Raw genomic sequence first — 18,062 nt, 5'->3', positions numbered from 1 at the left:
ATGTTTTGCTTACGCACAAAGTGAGCATTTTCTAAGCATTTTGTTAGTGTACTTTAAAGTTAGGATTGCAAAGTGTCCCCATCTCTGCTCCACCCTCACAACCCTTTAAAGCATTGTCTCCCAACCTTGGCAACTTTAAAATATGTGGACTCAACTCCCAGAATTGCTGGCTGGGGGATTCTGGGACTGAAGGCCAGATATCTTAAAGTTGCAAGGTTGGGAGACACTGCTTTAAAGCAATGCAGTGCAATCAACCTGAGAGCTACAGAATAACAGTGTTGGAAGGGACCTGGGAGGTCTTCTAGTCCAACCCCCTGTTCTGGCGAAACCCTGTACCATTTCAGACAAATGGTTGTCCAATCATCTCTTGAAAACTTCCAGTGTTGGAGAATTCACAACTTCTGGAGGCAAATTGTTCCGCTGATTAATTTTTCTAACTGTCAGGAAATTTCAGCTGTCTTAACTATGCTTCCATACCTTGCCTTTAAAAAGGAAGGTGTGGTTGTTTTAACTGGAGGATTACAGGAAAGCGGGGCAAGAACCACCGGCTTCACCTAGTGTTTAGGGCAGGGGTCGGCAACCTTAAACACTCAAAGAGCCATAAAGGTCCTAACCGGAAGCCCCCTGTTCAATTCTGGAGCTGACCGGAAGTCCGGTTCCCCCACCATAGAGTTTCCTCCTAGCACGGCGTCTTTTTTCCTATGCTGACTGGAAGTCTGGTTCCCCCACCACCACCATAGAGTCTCCTCCTAGCGTGGCATCCTTTTTCCTCTACCTGTCCTAACCAAAAGCCCTATCAATTGTGTAACCGGCGACAAGGAGCCGCAGCAGAGGGGTGGAAAAACCACATGTGGCTGCGGGTTGCTGATCAGCCGCGGGTTGCTGATCCCTGGTCTACGGCTTCTCTAAGAGGGACTCCAATTTTGACCAGGATGGACTTTTCCTGATTCTGGCTCCAGACAGCGTTCAGGTCAAAGCTACCATAGCACAATCTAGATCAGTCTGGATGCCCACTGTGTTCTGGAGAAGATCGGTGGATCCTTGAACTTCCTCAGCCTGTGATTTGTAACTCAGTCACCTGATTGGGGAATGGTGGGAAAAAAATCTTCAAATAGGGTTCATTATTGATTGGATTTGGTGGCTAAGAACACGTTTGAGAGTCACTAAAAGCCAAGAACAAATATCCAAGTCCTTAAGACAGTGGCAATGGTTAGGAGCAACCAAAGAGCACCAAGAGTGTTTGCAAATTGCCCTGTGCATTAGGGAAGCCCTGACAGATAACTTGGATCATCTTGTAGATTTTGACTCCCCCCCCACTCCTTTCTCCACCCCACAAGAAACCTTCCTGCTCAAGAACCTTTGGTGAAGAAACTAGTCCTAAGTGCACTGAACGTATGTAGTTAAAGTTCAAGAGAACCATGAGGAAGTTCATGACCAAAAGAATGCTTGAACTTTTATGGCTAAGAATATTTGAGACGTAAAACTTCCAGGGGAGATATGGTGGTGAACTAAAGACAGCTCTTCAAAAGTGGCGAGGACGTGGGAACTTGTGAATAAATCTGTTCTTTGGAACCTCTCCTGATGAAGAGAGGATGGGTGATTACCCACAGGTACTCTGGACGGCTGATCCTCACAAGGAGACTGCAGGGCAGCAATTCTCCATGGGTTTAAGTGCCAGGAGACGACAGGACTAGGCTATACTTCAAGTTCTTATATCCATGGTTTGCCAGGAGTGCCAACTGTACCCTGTCTGTCAACGCAGAAGCTACCGCACAGATATTAACTTTATTCTATCTAGGCTGAACATCTGCAGGTAAGAGCTGATTCATCTCACTAATGGGCTTGATCCACTCAGACATTTAGAGGGAGGCTTTCATCCAAGCTGTGAAGATCAAACACAGCGAGAAAGTTGTCCTGTGGCATTCCTGTCATCATCTTATGCCGAAAGCTAGATAGTTTCTCATTTCACCCAACTTTTTCTAGGCTGAAATTTTAACAAGCCACCATTTATTGGAGTAAATAAATTTCTATTTTAGCTGGATGTTGGGCCCAGAAAGATAGGACGCCAACATTTTAAAGGCTCTAATAAATGAAGATCATTGTGTAGTGGAATAAGCCGTGCAACCCATTAGAAGAAGCACCACTTTATTGCTAATATAGAATTACAAATGCTGCTCAACAGAAGACCAGCCTGCCCCAGGAAAGGGGCAGCCTCCAGTCTTTTCTTTGAAATAGTTGGTAGGCATGAATGAAGCCAGCTGCTGAGCGATCCAGGTGTCTCCTTATCCAGGTAGGCTCTCCCCGTGAGTCCTCCAAAACATCAAGGCCTCAGAACCAAGCATCCACAGCCAATCCTGCAGCAGCGGCTGTTTTACTACTGCAACCTCCAGCATCTGTTGTGTCTCCTCTCTCTCTCTCTGTTTACATCGATCTGTTAAAGGGTGACTATCTTCTCTTGGGCAACCCAGCTTGAGACTGGAGTAGGAGGAAGGGAGGGGACAGACCCCCCCAAACTGTATGCTCTTGAAGCTTGCTTGACAGATGGGAAGGGGAAGGCAGAAAATGACTGGCTGATTATGGAGTGGGGCACTGGGCCTACTTAGGGGACCTGCTCCATCTCGAGTACCAGATGTAACTCAAGGGGGTCGTTGGGCGAGACCATTTCTGGACCTGCCACCCTGAAGGGGCAGTGGTTTGAAGGGGAGGCCTGGGCATGTTCCAGTTAGGGTAGTATCCACCATAATAGGGAGCTCTTGTCCTAGTCACAGCCACGTTGCCCCACGTCTGGGGTTGCTGTGCACCATATCCTGGCCAAGGCACCGCGGTGGGCCTGGTTCTGGGGGGAGGCCGGTAAACTGGAGCCCAGCCTTGGTTCCAGTTCTGCACATCCTGTGAACCCCATGGGGACAGGGTCTGAACAGGAAGTGGGGGTGGGGGCGGGGGTGGGGGTGCTAGTGGCTGTGATGACAGAAGGTCCTGAGGCCAAGGCATGGTGAACGGTGGGGTGGGTTGCGTACTAGGCCTTGTCTGAGCTGCAGCCCAGTTCTCAAACTGTTGGATTTCATTTGCGGAAGGTGGCCTTGGAGGAGACATTATTGGCTTTGGCCTGGGTTGAACCCAGTTCTCAAGCTGCTGGTTTCCATTCGAGGGGGTGGTTTGTTGCCACAGCTGATCAAGCGGCTTTGACGGGGGTCTTTTTTTGGGTGGGCGAGGAGTCTTGAAAAAGTTCTCCTTGGTCATGTCTTTGATCCAGTTCAGGAAAAGTTGTGTGGAGGAATAGATGCCGGGCCTCATGGACCTGGCACAGCCAGCCCCCCAGCTGGTGACACCGACAAGCCAGAAACGCTCGGACCTTTGCTCCCGACACATGAGAGGACCACCACTGTCACCCTGCGCGAACAAGAAGAGGAAGAACATCAAATACAGGAACTGTCAGGTGCAAGAAATCAGGAAGCCAGGCTGTTCAAATGTGTACAAGTTTAATCCGTGTTAGTTCTCTACAAGAACCTGATCTACTAATGATCAAGGCAAATTGGCAGCTGATAAGAGTTAATGGAATTCAAGGAGGACTAGGCTTAGATTTCTTGTGGGTGCAAAGGCAGATGGCAGTCTTCCAACATCCTGAGGGGCTGCCACAAAGAAGAGGGGGTCCACCAAAGCACCTGAAGGCAGGACAAGAAGCAACGGATGGAAATTAACCAAGGAGAGAAGCAACCTAGAACTAAGGAGGAATTTCCTGACAGTGAGAACAATTAACAAGCGGAACGACTTGCATCCAGAAGTTGTAGTTGCTCCAACACTGGAGGTTTTTAAGAAGAGACTGGACAACCGTTTGATTGAAATGGCATCAAGTCTGCTATCAAATCATTTTAGCCCTACTTCGCTTTGATAGTAGCCTGCCACACAAAGTGAGGAGTGGTAATAGCGGGATGTAGGGAGGGGGCCTGATAGGAACCAGAGGTGCCAAACCTTAGGACTGTTACCAAAATAACTAATTTGAATCTCATTGGACAGAAGCAGGATAACCAGAGGGCCTGGGAGAAAGGGAAATAATGGGTTTACACAGGACGTCTCAGATCTGGCTTTGCTTACGCTGTAACCACTTGGCTTTAGTAAAAGTATAGTAAAAGTATACCTTTCACTACAACATATGGAGTTGTGGGTCTCTCTTTCCTAAAGGCCCAAGCTGGGACCGGACTGATATAGGGTATAGGGCAGAGACACCAAGTGCCAAAACTGGAACATTCGTGTATGCATGCCGGAGCCTGGAAACCAGAAGAACAGCTGGCCCTGGCACATGCGTGTGCTGGAAACCAGAAGAGAAGCGTGCCATAGGTTCACCATCATGGGCATGGGGTCTCCTGCCTGAGCAGGGGGTTGGACTAGAAGACCTCCAAAGTACCTGCCAACTCTGTTATTCTGTTCTTCTGTTACCTGGCAAGTGTCAATGCCTCCTTCCTCATGCCCAGCACAGAGATTGTTGTGATGGATTTTCTTGTCGTACCAGGCAGTGCTGTTACATGTGGTTGTGGGGATGAGGTTTACTTTGGCTTCTTGCAGGATATCCGAGGTCACATTTGGCTCTGTAAGCAAAAAAGATGTATCTATTTGTTAAATTTATCTATTTAAATTTATTTAAATGAATGATAAAGGGAAGAAAAATGAAAGGCAGGTAAACAAAAAAAAGGAAAAAAAAAAAAAGGAAAACAAAGACTAAGGAACGCATGTTCACCAGAATAAACATCACAGGTGATACTGGCCTACACAAGCCCATTCCCTCAAGTGTCACCCTAGACACGGGTGTCAAACTCAAGGCCCCGGGCACATCCGGCCCGTGGGGGACTTAGATCTGGCCTGCAAGGCCACCCTGGGAACAGTGAAGGACCGGCCCACAGTGCTTCTGACACACAAACAGAGCTCGGGGGGGGGGGGCTGCACACAGTCTCCCAGGGCCCTGTTTTCAGCCTAGATGGCCTCCTGGTGCCCTCTGCCAACAAAAACGGAGCCCGAGGGAGCATGCCCACCCCAGCCACGCCCACCTTCCCCCCCCCCAGGGTCAAACACAACCCTGATGCGGCCCTCAATGAAATCAAGTCTGACATCCCTGCCCGAGAATTAGCACGTACACACATCTACACCAAGGACAAGCTCCCCTCTAAAGCAGCCCTTCCGTTCTCCAGTCTCTCTGTAGCTACCTCCACAGGCAAGGCTCTTTGCTTTTGCGAATAAATAAGCCTCCTTTCCTCCCAACGTCTCTGGATTTCATTTTGATTTGCTCCTGCCCAACCCTGACTCGAGTTGGAACCCCAAATTATTCTTCGGTTGAGGGAAGATCTCAGAGAGAACGAGTGCTAAGATCTGGCTAAGATCTGAAAAAGCTGTTTGCCTTGAACGGCTTTCCAACATCTCAGGTCTGGAAGAACCAGAAAGCCCCACCAGAGAAGAAAACAGCTGCTCAAGTTGTGTTGTGACTGGAGATTCCTTCTTGATGGACATGCTGGAGGACTCACTTGAGACATCGGTTACTCCCCAGCCGCTGACGTAGCAGTGGGTCAGCGATGAAACCTCCACACCCATGTCCGGCAGGCAGGCAGGTTGGATGTAGTCACTGCAGTTGATTGGGTGGCTTAGCTCCATCAAGGCCACGTCGTTGAAGTGGGTGGAACGTACGTATTGCTGGTGCTCCACCAGGTTCTTGATGGTGCGTTCCTGGGCATCCGGACCAGGCCGAGAAAGCTGAGCAGCACCCAAAACCAGCTTCCAGTGTTCTAGGTATCTGGAGCAGAGAAGGCAAAGGGAGGCCGTAAGCGTATGGAAAACGGGGGGAAAGTGGGATTAAACTAAAGCTAAGAAAGGCTGACAAGGGGATGGAGATGGTTCATGGACTTTACTACAAGGAGTTAGGAATCAAAATCTGTGTGTGTCTTCTGCGTCTGGGAAGGTGCTCAGACCATCAGCCTGTCCACTTAGAGTAGATTTGATCCTACAACCCTATTAACTACTCAATCAATCAGAATAGAGCTGGAAGGGACCTTGGAGGTCTTCTAGTCCAACCCCCACCCCTACCCCGGCCTAGCAGGAGACCCTACACCATTCCAGACAAGTGGCTGTCCAGTGTGCAGAGAAGAGCAACAAAGATGATTAGGGGTCTGGATGCTGAACTGTGCAATGAACAGTTGCAGGAGCTCAGATTTTAACAGATTAATAGAGTTAGAAGGGATCTTTTAGGTCATCTAGTCCAACCTCCCGCCCAAGCAGGAAACCCTACACTATTTCTGACAGTCTTGAGTGTTTGGTATGCAGAAAGAGGTGCAGGATAGGTTGTCCCTCAAGCTTTATAGGATTTTTCTGATGGTTATTCAGATAGTTGCTTTAGTTTGGCAAGATTCCTGCCTATGGGTGAACAGCAATAAGGAAACTATTCTGAGCCATTCATCGTGTCATTCTTGATTCCTTGTGCCTGACCATCTCCATCTGCAAGCCTAACTAGACACCCCTGACTCAGCCAATCGGGACAGGAGGCCCTTCCTTCCCCTCACCTTTTGTTGAGGAAGCAGTGGGCCGCTGTGATGACCCAGCGAGGGCTGATGAGGGACCCCCCACAGGTGTGCTTGTAGCCAGTCAGGGTGGGTATCTGGATGCTGACAATCCAAGGCCACGTTCCTGGGAGCGCATCAGTGCCACCCACGATCCGCAGGTTGCTACTGTGACTGGAGGCCAAAGGACGGCGGCCACAGACATCCCTAGGGAAGAGAGAAATGTTGGTTAGATGTGGGGCAGGAGAGCCTGTGAGAAGAGGGCTGAAAAGGTCAAGATCGTGGTCACAGTCAGAAGAAGAGAAGAACAGAGTTGGAACATGTCAGGGCATTGATTAATCCCATGTTTGGCTCTGGGACAAATCACCCTGGTTAATTAGAGGATGGATCGTGGCTCCTCCTTGTTGCAATATTCTGAAAAGAAACGCGAAGAAAATTTCTCTAATAAAACTCATTTATTTGTTATAAAGAAAATAAAACACCTCACTAACTAAGTAAAGTAATTGCTACATTTTGGCAAGCGAGGTCTCCTGCCGGTCCAGACGGACCTTTCTGGCAAGAGAACAAAGGAAAGAGTGTGTGTGAAGCAAGTGAAAGGAATGCAGACATGCGTAGTAACTTTTGATAACAATTCTTGGCAAGGTACGGAAAGTCTGATAGTCCAGAAATGATGAGCTCAGCTGGTAAATAAAAGAACGCAGTGACAGAACGGACCTTGGAGGTCTTCTAGCCCAACCCCCCGTGTTTGGGGATTGTTATGTGTGTTGGACCTGGTCTTTGGGTCTTAAGTGAATTTCATTTTATGGATATACTGTGTATACACATAAAATGACAATACTGTTGTCATTAAACATCCAATGTCGGAGCACTCATAACTTCTATTCCACTGGTTAATTGTTCTCACTGTCAGGAAATTCCTCCTTAGTTCTAGGTTGCTTCTCTCCTTGGTTAGTTTCCATCCGTTGCCTTCAGGTGCTTTGGAAAATAGGTGGACCCCCTCTTCTCTGTGACAGCCCCTTAGATATTGGAACACCCCATCATATCATGTGAGCAAGGCCCCACTGTAGACCCCACTAATGCAAAGGAGGCTCAGGGTGGCAAGGAGACAGATGAAGGAGGCCTAAAGCAACATCTGCCATCCTACAGAGTCATACTCATAGACACATTCCACATTGGAATGGAGCAGTTTAAAACCCTGAAAGGAGAAATCTGCAACTGGAAAACAGTAGCACACTCAAAATCAAACCTCAACCATGCAACATATTGAAGCCGCTTCGTGGATGAAGTCTTAGGAGGCTGATTCTGTACTCTAAGCCAGGATGTTACTAGCATATTGTCCACATGCATCCGCTTGGTTTGTTGTCAATTCAATCATGTCGGCCATGTTCATCAGCTGAGCATCACCACCGTTTGCATGGATGCTGTCTTGGAACCCCACAGGGAGACATGAATCTTTCCACCACTGGAACCCAATAAACACATGAAGACCAAGAACAGGGCAGAGTTCTCCATCACAAAGGTTCAAGAGAAGCTGCCTGGCATTCATCCAGCTGAGAGCAATCTGATGGGGAAACTGCTCCTCCCTCTACTTATGGCCAAGCTAGACCTGCGTAGGTTCCAAGGAAGGTGGAGATACAGGAAGGGAACTGAAGCCTGGGGGTCTGCAGCAACCTGCCTTCCTTGCGCGATGTGGACATCTGATGTAAAGGAGGCCTAGGCAGGGTTTCCTCTGTGGGCCCAAGGGCTGCAGTTGGTGGATCTGGAGACCAGAGAAGCCAAGTCTGCTGAGGAACAGGCATTGTAGAGCATTAAAAGCACTTCCTCTGAACAACCCCTGGATCTGACATGACTCACCCACATCTGTTATCGTATGCATGTGTAGACCATAACAGAAAAAGGACCAAAATATGAAGAGGTAACTGCTTCATCCTACATGTCTCAAGAAGTGCTCAGTTCCATCTTGGGCTTACGACATTCCTCATGACGTCACAAACCACAGACCACTTGCCTTCCTCCAATCAGCATGCAGCCAATATGACATCACACCAGTTCTCTGCTTCCTTTCCAGAGGAGACCCTTAGTGAAAGTTCTCCAAGGGGCTGGCCTGGAGCATAGTTGCTTAGCAACTAAGGTTGACAGGCAATAGGCAGACTCATTTGATTTTCCTGCCACAGATTTGGTGGTCAGAGTGACATTTTTAGTAAGATTCCAAACTCACATCATGAGTCAACAAGAAAACATTGGGTGGGTTGGACCCTCTTAGTACCACCCCTCTTAAGAGGTAACAGTGGGTGGACAGTGACTGTCTTAGGCTCCGGACTCTTCAACTTCTTCATTAATGACTTAGATGAGGGGTAGAAGGGGAACTCATCAAATCTGCAGATGACACTATACTAGCAGGAACAGCCAACACCCCAGAAGACAAGCTCAGGATCCAAAAAGATCTTGAGAGACTTGAACAATGGGCCCCATCCAACAAAATGAAATTTAATGTGGAGAAAAGCAAGTTTTTACACTTAATCAGGAGAAACCAAAGATACCAGTATAGACTAGGTGAAACCTGGCTCAAAAACAGGGAGTGAAGGAGGGACCTTGGAGTCCTAGTGGACGATCACTTAAACAAGAGCCAGCCGTGTGCAACGGCAGCCAAAAAAGCTAATACAATTTGTGGTTGTATAAACAGAGGCATAGAATCAAAATCACGTGAAGGATTAGTGCCGCTTTATAAAGCCTTAGTAAGGCCACACATAGAATACTTGCATCCAGTTTTGGTCACCACATTACAAAAATGATGTTGAGACTTTGGAAGAAGTGCAGAGAAGAGCAACTAAGATGATTAAAGGCTTGGAGACAAAAACATACGAAGAACGGCTGCAGGAATTGGGCACGGCCAGTCTAGAGAAAAGGAGGACAGGGGGCGACATTTTTAGCATTTCATCTCTGATATAAGAATTAAGTCCAGTAGAGCTGGCCTTCTACTTCCCTCCTCTACCTTTTAGATGACCAAATTGTCAGCTAGGCTCATAAGGAACCTCTCCAATCTCCCAATTGATGCCGGAGTAGTTAAAGTCCCCCATTACTACTGTGGTGTGTTTCCTACATATAGATGGAAAAGTTCATCTATTTCTTCTGCTTGGTTGGGTGGCCTTTAATATACACCTGTGGGAATGTTATTCTTTGACACTGCCGTAGTACGTACTTTGACACAACCATCGAAATTCTTGTCACTGGTCTTTGCCCAATTCTTTGGGACCAGAAAAAGGAAAAGCAGTTGCAACCAGTCTTGTACATTTTTACAAAAATTTATTTGAAGTACATGCATTTTAATCATCTCTTACATTCATTGGATCACTTGAGAAGTTCCGTTGCACAGAATACTTTACCTGCACAAGGGAAGACCCCCTTCAGCAAATAAAGTGGGCCGCTGACCAGCAACAGTTGGGTCTGGGATTGGGTTCAAGAATGTGGGCGGCGTCTGAAAGGCCAATGCTTGGGCCAGTTGGAACTCCCACTGTAGCCATAGTAGGAGCCCACCGTAATCGTCTTTCGTTTGGGCTTGGGAGGTGGGACTTGTGGCTGAGGAGCTTTGGTGGTGGTGGTGGGAGTGGTGCTGGTTGTACTACTTTCAGTGGTGGATTCGGTGGTGGATTCGGTGATGGTTTCAATGGTGACTTCAATGATTTCTTCCGTGGTGGCCTCGGTGGTGGATTCAGTGATGGTTTCAATGGTGACTTCAATGATTTCTTCCGTGGTGGCCTCGGTGGTGGTTTCAGTGGTAGTAGCAGTGGTTGTTGAAGTGGTCATCAAAGAACGAGTAGTATTTTCTGTTTGTAAGTAAGGCCATGGATTTCGCAGTAAGGCTGTTGTCTTTGTTTCGGAGGTTGGCTGGGTTTGGATAGATATTTCTTGCTTCCTTGGAGTTTGTTCGGGTGGAGGTGCGCTTGTTTCTTCTGTGGACGTTGTTGGTTTAGGTGTCGATGGACTAGATGTGGTTGATGGTGTTGTCTCTGGGAGCACCTGCAGCACCACCTTCTCATGGGTAGTCTTTTCTTTTGTGTAGCCTAGGATCCAGTCGTAGAAGTTCTGGGTAGAAGTGTAGACTCCAGGTTTCTGGGCCCTGGCACAGCCCAGTCCCCAGGCAGTCACTCCCACAATCCAGTAGCGTTCGGACCGGTTTTCCCTACACATCAGAGGCCCTCCACTGTCACCCTGCAGGAGGAAGAGAGATCAGCTATGAAGGGAACAACCAGGAAGAGAAGTGAGGAACAAAGAACTTGCTGCTGTGTTGGAAAGGAGGTGCAATAGAATAAGGAACATTGAATAACCAAGTAGGAAGGGACCTTGGAGGTCCTCTAGTCCAACCCCTTGCTTGAGCAGGAGAGCTACCCCCAAAGGTTATAGCTCTGGATGAATACCAAGACAGAACATGAAAATCATATAGCATGTGATTTTTATAACATTGTCATAAACATTAAATCAAAATTACCTACGTCTGAGATGAATGATCAGAATCAATCAATCAGAATGACAGCCCAGAATGGATGTGGGTATAACCTGCTCACACACCTGGCAAGTGTCAATGCCTCCTCCTTCAAATCCGGCACACAGGTTACTGGCGGAGATGCTTCCGTAATACCAGTTGCTGCTGTTGCACTTCTCGGTGGAGATGAGGTCCACCTTGGCCTCCTTCAAGACATCTGATGGAGCCTTGTCTGCAAAGGAAAAAATAGTGGCTGAATTTTTCCCGCACATTTTTTTGCTGATGGAAAAGAATATTTGTAGATCAGGGCTGAACTTTGGGATCCATGGTGCTCTGTGAGCTTAATGGTTTTCTTGCAGATGTTTCAGGACCCAACTAAAGGGCCTTCAGTGCTTGAAGGGAGGAGGAGGAGGGGGGGAAGAGGTGTCTTTGGTGCTCTCTGAGCCTGGTGGTTTGCAGATGTTTCATAGCCCAACTAGGTAATATCAGTGCTAGAGGGGAGGGGAACATTTAAACAAAGAGCAAAGTCACTTCCTTCCAGCACTGATGATGTTCCTTAGTGGGGCAGTGAAATGTCAGCAAGAACGCCACCAATCTCAGAGACCATCAAAGACCCCACTTTCCTTTGCATTGAACTGCCGTCTTCTTTTTCTTTATTATTTAAGCAGTTCCCATGTTCCACTGCCAAAAATCAGCAGGCCTTCCCCTCTCCCTGGGGTAGTGATGTTCAGTGGGCAGTTGTCTCTGATGGGAGAAGTCATGAGGTGAAATCCTCCTACAGTCACTCAAGCAACTGTGCCCTTAGGAATTGTGCAGCCAATCTGAAGTCTACACGTGGGGGTCCAGTTGTTTGTGCCTGATAGACTCTCACCTTTCTCCCGCGTATAGCCCCACCCGGCAATGTAGCAATGGATCATGCTGGAGACGTCCACTGAGCTGTCCGGAAAGCAGGCGGGCTGAATGTAGTCGGTGCACTTCACAGGGTCATCCAACTCTACCAGGGCAATGTCATTGATCTGCTGGCGGGGCTGGTAGTTCTCGTGCTGCACCACCCTCTTGGGGAAGCGGACCTCTGCATCGGGGCCTGGGTGGGACAGTTTGTTCGTGCCAAACACCAGCTCCCAATTGGTCAGGTGCCTGGGAGAGAGAAGAGCACGGAAGCTTCATGGATTCCTGCCCCAAGTTACTGTTCTGTCTACATCACCATCCAACCGCACAAAGCAGGCAGCCGTCCCAAGAGAGCCCTTGAGGCAGAAGGAGAGCGGGCATCTTCAAGCAGCCTCAAAATAATGAGCCCCCAGCCTGTGGCGGGAGATCAAGGCGAAATCAAGGAGAGGACCAACCTAGAACTAAGGACAAATTTCCTGAGAGAACAAATAATCAGTGGAACAGCTTGACTCAGAAGTTGTCGATGCTCCAACGCTGGAGGTTTTTAAGAAGGGACTGGACAGCTATCAGAATGGCATGGGATCTCCTGCTTGAGCAGGGGGTTGGACCAGAAGACCTCCAAGGTCCCATCCAACTCTGCTATTCTGTTTTTATGTGGCATGAGGAAAGATGCTGTTGGGGAATTCCCAGCCAAGTGCGGAGGGAGGTATCCAGTGGGGAACTAGCCTTGAGTCACTGCGCAGCTACAAGAGATTAGGACTTGCTAAATTCCATGGGGCCTTATCTGTTTGTTCCCAAGAGAAAGAGAGCAGTCTGGGGAGGTTCTTGTACATATACTCATTGAATACTCAGGGGTATCTACGGAGTGCGGTCAAGATGGCAGCTGTGATGGCGTGATGAAAGCTTCACTTATTTATTTATTTAGCCTATGGCATTTATAGAGGTCAGGCAATCACTTAAATAAAGCATCAGCAAATTAGATAGACAGACAGACGATAGATAGATAGATAGATAGATAGATAGATAGATAGATAGATAGATAGATAGATAGATGACAGACAGACAGACGATAGAGACAGAGAGAGAGGGGACAATACAATATACAAGATAAAATATTAAATGAAGATAAAACTATAATAAAACCACCATAATATGGCACCATAGAGTAGCAATGGGATAGATAGGGCATGCAGATTACCTTCACAATGGTGCACCCCAGACAGCGTTCTGTCTTAACTCGTGGCTAAAAGGCTAAACATGCAGCAACTGAATTGGATATTTCCTCCCTTACGGTCAAAAACTACAGAGGCAGCAATTAGATTATGTGTTTTATGTGCCCACATGATGTTCCTACAAAACAGGCAGCGCTTCCTGCACACCTCCTGAGCTAAGCACCTGGCCCCTCCCTCACCTGATCTCACTCACCTTATGTCTCTGAAGCAGTGGGCTGCCGTGAGGATCCACCTGGCGCCAATGAGCGACCCTCCGCAGGTGTGTTGGTAGCCAGACTTGAATGGGGTCCGGATGCTGACCATCCAGGGCCAGGTGCCTGGCATAGTGTCCATGCCTCCCACAACGGGGAGGGAGTGGCTGGGTGCCAAGGGGCGCCTGCCGCAAAGACCTCTAGAAACAGCAAGAGCAAGGAAACCTTGGTAGCCTTTGCAGGCAATCCTCCACTTACGACTGGGTGCTTAGTGACTGTTTGAAGTTACAATGGGCCTCTCCAGAGCTACTTACAACCCAGTTTCATAAGTTCCAATGGCCATTCCCTTGCCATGAACATGTGGCCTTTTATTTATGGTATCCTATGATTTTTGGCATTATTTTTCCAGAAACCAGAGTTTACTTCCAGCTCCCAGCAAAAGACAATTGCTGGATATAATGGATTCTCTCGAACAGCTTCATGCTTGAAGAACCTACATCGTTGAGAACAACTAGCTTGGGGAGCGAAGGGGTGATGAAAGTGGTGATGAAGGAGCAATGATTGCCCTACAGAGGGCGCACTTCCAAAAGCTATTCCCTTACTGAGCTGCTGGAAACCCACCACTAGGTGGCAGAAGAGTGCAATGCACCCGTTGGTTGGTGGATTTATCTTACTCATAATTTCTCTATCTCTGCGTTGATGTCTGTGTGTTTGTGTGTTTTTGTGTGTGTTCTTGTAACAAGACACATCGCTGCCCCCTTCAAATCAAGGAGCTAGCAGCTCTTTCTCAATGTCATTGGAATAACAGAATAACAGAGTTGGAGGGGACTTTGGAGGTCATCTAGTCCAACCCTCTGTCCTAGCAGGATACCCTATCCCAATCTAGACAAGTGAGTTTTCAGTCTTTTCTTAAAAGCCTCCAGTGATGGAAACCAGTGGCTTCAGAGTCGTGAATGCAAAGGAGGAGATGATCTGGATCTTGGTGGAAAATCTCCAGAAAGGTGGACCGGAGGGGAGAAGGAAATATAGATGGAGGAACACCTGCTCCCCTTTTGCTCTGCAGCTTCTAATTTTAAGGGGGGCATTCACTTTCACCCCGCTAGGTGTGTCCAAAATGCAAAACCTGGACAGGTTGGAGAAGATCCACCTGTCAGCGGCCATGCTGGAAGCCTCCTGGGCTCATCTCCATCTTATTCCACAGCCCACACTGGGGGGAGTTGGCCTGCCCCACATTGCCCCACCACAAATTTTGGGTTCTGATTGGGCTTTTTCTTGACTGACTGATGGTTGCTGAGGAGCCTGAGACTGCCTGGCAATGGATCTCCAAGTTAGGAGAGGTTCTCCCTTGTAACCTGTGGAACTGCCAGACGTCCCTCTTCCTCTGCAGAGAGAGGGGACTGGACAGGGACCCAACCTGCTCAGCTTGCTGCCACCTACTTGCAGTTGTCCTCCTGGGCATGCATCGTCCGGATTGTGATGAGGGCCAGAAGACAGAGGAGCAGCCTCCTCATCCTCCAGGTCTCTCGTGCTTGACATCATAGAATGTGTGCTGTGTGACATCAGGCAGAGCCACCTGCGGTCCTTAACATTCTCTGTGGAATGTGGGAGCGAGGGAGACCAGCCGGCTGAATGGAGGCCTTCAAGGCTGGGCAGGACAGAGGGACAGCCAACCGCATGGGAGACCTTCACCACACGCCGAGGCTAGGTGGAAGAAAAAAGGCTCTGTCTATGCTTGGTGCTCTCTGAGCTGGGTTGTTTCCTTGCACAGATTTCATGACCCAACGAGGCAACCTACTCACTTCTAGAAGGGACGGGGGGTTTGCAAAAGAGGAGCAGGAGGGGGATTGCAGAAAGGAGGAGGAGGAGGAGGAGGAGGAGGAGGAGGAGAAGGAGGAGGACTGTGGTGCTGTCTGAGCTGGGTTGTTTCCTTGCACAGATTTCATGACCCAACTAGGCAACCTACTCAGTGCTAGAAGGGACAGGGGGTTTGCAAAAGAGGAGCAGGAGGGGGGGTTGCAGAAAGGAGGAGGAGGAGGAGGAGGAGGAGGAGGAGGAGGAGGAGGAGGAGGAGGAGGAGGAGGAGGAGGAGGAGGAGGAGGAGGACTGTGGTGCTCTCTGAGCTGGGTTGTTTCCTTGCACAGATTTCATGACCCAACTAGGCAACCTACTCACTGCTAGAAGGGACGGGGGGGTTTGCAAAAAGAGGAGCGGGGAGGGGGATTGCAGAAAGGAGGAGGAGGAGGAGGCTATTCTCATCATCCTCTAGCACAGGGGTCCCCAACCTCTCGGCTATGGGCCACTACTGGGCCGTGGTCTGTTTGCAACTGGGCTGTGCATACAGTGGGCTGGTACATGCATGCACGCATGGAGTTCAACCTGGGCGAGTGGCAGGCTGGCGTGTGTGCACATGTGTGTGCAGCTCAGGTTGTGGAAGTTGTGCACACCAGCCTAATGCTCATGCAAGTTGAGCTGCACATGCACACCAGCCTGACCCTCGCCTGGCCTGGTTCCCCTCTCCCGCCCTCCGCCAGGCTGCCAAGCCACAAACATTGGGACTGCAGCTACCCGCTTTATGGTTGTCCAGCCAGCCCGTGTTCTTTGATGGCCTGGTTTCCTTTGACCGCTAACTCTTCCCCACATAATTGCTTCCACTGGTGAATTCCCCCACATGACGTGGCCAAAATAAGTGAGATGCAGTTTTGTGGTTTTGCCTTCCAGTGACGTGTCTGGTGTTGTGCTCTCCAGGACTTGCTTGTGGGTCACCTTTGCTGTCCGAGGAAGACACAGGAGCATCTTCTCCAGGACCGCAGCTCAACCGAGTCTTGCTTTTTTAAGGTCCAGCTTTCACAGCCATCGGTAGCTACGGGGGACACGATAAGTGGAACAGCCTCCGTTTAGTGGCCAGGCTGACGTTTCTCCAGTTGTGCACCTACACAGCTGCATTTCCAGCTGATCCTGCCCGTGTCACCCTCCACCACACCATGCTTACTCTTCTGGATGGCAGCACCCCTCCCCCACCTCCCACCCCAGCCAGCAATGAAGACTCTTGAGAAGAAGATTCAGAGCCCACCATGACAGGATGTAGACAGGCAGGCAGGCTCTGCACGTGGCTGTCCGAGCTGCCTGGGCTGCTGAGCTCTAGCAATGCAATTTCATTGACCTTGATGTGTGGACTCCCCATCCCTTCCCTTCCCTTCCTTTCCTCTTTTCTTCCTTCCTTCCCTTCTCTTCCTGTCTTCCCTTCCCTTCTCCCTTCCCTTCCTTTTCCTTTCCTCTTTCCTTTCCTTCCCTTCCCTTTCTTCCCTTTCCTTCCCTTTCATCTTCCTCCCTCCCTCCCCCTTTCCTTCTCTTCCCCTTTCCCTTTCCTCTTTCCTTTTGTATCATCTCATTACATTCTATTTTTAATAACCTGGTGCTTTGATCGACTTCAGATGGCACACCCTCCCATTCTCAGCTGGCCCAATTAGATGCACCTCATCTAAGAACCTGGAGAAATTCATTGCTGCAAGATGTTAATGACTTTAGTCAACTGGATGGGACAAGGAGCTCTTTTCCTGCAAGAGAAGGAGAACCAAAACCCCAGATATGGTTTCCCCTCCCCCGCCCCAACTGTTTCCTGTGCTTCCTTGGTACTCAACTGCTTTGAAACTCATCAAATTTCATACGCCACGCATTTTTCCCAGGACTCGTTTGTTTGACACTCAAGCTAGAACATGTCGGTGTTGGCTGCTTTGTGACTCACTACATTATTTCTTATGGGAAAAACTTGTTTTGTACTCATTGTTTTTGGTACTCATTGTGCCTTCCGGAGCCAATTAACAAAGAGTATCAAAGGTACCACTGTACTTGTCTTGGGTTGTTTTTTTTTTTTTTTTTTTTTTGCAAAGGAAGCAGACTTGTTCAAACAACAGAGAATCACATTTAATTACATATGAGATCCACAAATGCCTAAGCACCATGTTTTCTGGCCACTAATATGGCTGACACCGCAGTGGAAGGAAGTTTTGTGCTGTTTGCCTCAGTCTTCATGTTTACCAGGAAGGAAAGGGATTCTTGGCACATCTCCTGACCTTTGTAATCCTCCGAACCCCCTTACAGTCCCAAAGTCATCAGTGAAACAAAGGACGCCAAAGCAGAGAGCTTGTTGGCCTGGTGTATTGGCCATTCAGTCAGATGTCCATGTGTTATAGTGATGTCCAGGGCTTAATTTGGGGGCCTTTGTCCAAAGATGCTCATTAAAAGATCTGATCCTGATAAAACATCTGACGTAGGCTGTATCACAATTGTGTTTTCCCATCATCACTGCATCTTTGGGAACACACAGCACCAGCCCTGAAGGATGGGGCCAAATAATTGTCTTGGGCAAAGGGCTGGCATCTGCTCCTACATGTCCTCAGAGGCAACGGGCCAGTTGAGGAGACCCTGAGGAAGGGCCATTGAGAATGGAGGTGCTGCTTTGGCCAAAGGACACAGAAAGTGACCATGGAGCTTGGAGGTAAACTCTAGGGCCTAGACATGCATCTCTGGGAACCTAGACACAAGTATCCGTTTTGCAGTCTCTGGAGGTTCCCAAATCAATGTTACTTTTAGAAGATGGATAAAGAATATCAGGTTTCTCAAGAACTTTCACATTTCAGCTGCCTCTAAAGGAACCTCTGAGGACTTTGGAGAATGTTTGGTTACTCTGCAGTAGTAGACACACAATCCACAAAGAGGCAACTAGGCAACTATTTAG

At 48.6% G+C, this 18,062-nt stretch overlaps 2 protein-coding genes and 1 long non-coding RNA gene across 3 annotated transcripts; 1 reads left to right on the top strand and 2 right to left on the bottom strand.

Moving 5' to 3' along the window:
• Window positions 1-2,128: 2,128 nt before the first annotated feature.
• LOC117672961 (acrosin-like) lies at window positions 2,129-8,591 on the bottom strand. The gene is made up of 5 exons (XM_034430053.3): window positions 8,391-8,591; window positions 6,540-6,743; window positions 5,511-5,776; window positions 4,435-4,583; window positions 2,129-3,390 (listed from the first exon to the last, which is right to left on the bottom strand). Exons 1-5 carry the CDS (start codon window positions 8,462-8,464, stop codon window positions 2,596-2,598), a joined length of 1,488 nt encoding a protein of 495 aa, XP_034285944.2. The 5' UTR covers window positions 8,465-8,591; the 3' UTR covers window positions 2,129-2,595.
• A 1,235-nt stretch (window positions 8,592-9,826) lies between these two features.
• LOC117672962 (acrosin-like) lies at window positions 9,827-14,880 on the bottom strand. The gene is made up of 5 exons (XM_034430054.3): window positions 14,765-14,880; window positions 13,330-13,527; window positions 11,888-12,153; window positions 11,103-11,248; window positions 9,827-10,745 (listed from the first exon to the last, which is right to left on the bottom strand). The coding sequence occupies exons 1-5, from the start codon at window positions 14,836-14,838 to the stop codon at window positions 9,993-9,995; spliced, it is 1,437 nt and encodes a 478-aa protein (XP_034285945.2). The 5' UTR covers window positions 14,839-14,880; the 3' UTR covers window positions 9,827-9,992.
• Window positions 14,881-14,911: 31 nt separating this feature from the next.
• Window positions 14,912-17,586, top strand: LOC117672965 (uncharacterized). Its single transcript, XR_015728828.1, has 2 exons — window positions 14,912-15,032; window positions 16,046-17,586. It is a non-coding gene; the product is annotated as an uncharacterized LOC117672965 (long non-coding RNA).
• The last annotated feature ends 476 nt before the right edge of the window (window positions 17,587-18,062 follow it).

Source organism: Pantherophis guttatus, chromosome 7 (assembly GCF_059756535.1).
Source record: "Pantherophis guttatus breed Tessera chromosome 7, ASM5975653v1, whole genome shotgun sequence".
Lineage (NCBI taxonomy): Eukaryota > Metazoa > Chordata > Lepidosauria > Squamata > Colubridae > Pantherophis > Pantherophis guttatus.
The sequence above is the reverse complement of the archived record's forward strand: the minus strand, read 5'-3'. Positions and strand labels throughout refer to the sequence as shown.

Bases quoted from the DNA above. Each gene is read 5' to 3' on its own strand.
- LOC117672961 (XM_034430053.3), bottom strand. From the start codon at position 8,464: ATGAAGCAGTTACCTCTTCATATTTTGGTCCTTTTTCTGTTATGGTCT. The intron at 6,744-8,390 runs GTGAGTCATGTC...TCTCTTCCCTAG, and splicing joins GCATACGATAACAGATGTGG to GGATGTCTGTGGCCGCCGTC. The intron at 4,584-5,510 runs GTGAGTCCTCCA...TTTTGCTTACAG, and splicing joins GGGAGTAACCGATGTCTCAA to AGCCAAATGTGACCTCGGAT.
- LOC117672962 (XM_034430054.3), bottom strand. From the start codon at position 14,838: ATGAGGAGGCTGCTCCTCTGTCTTCTGGCCCTCATCACAATCCGGACG. The intron at 13,528-14,764 runs GTAGGTGGCAGC...TGCTGTTTCTAG, and splicing joins GCCCAGGAGGACAACTGCAA to AGGTCTTTGCGGCAGGCGCC. The intron at 12,154-13,329 runs GTGAGTGAGATC...TCTCTCTCCCAG, and splicing joins CACTGCTTCAGAGACATAAG to GCACCTGACCAATTGGGAGC.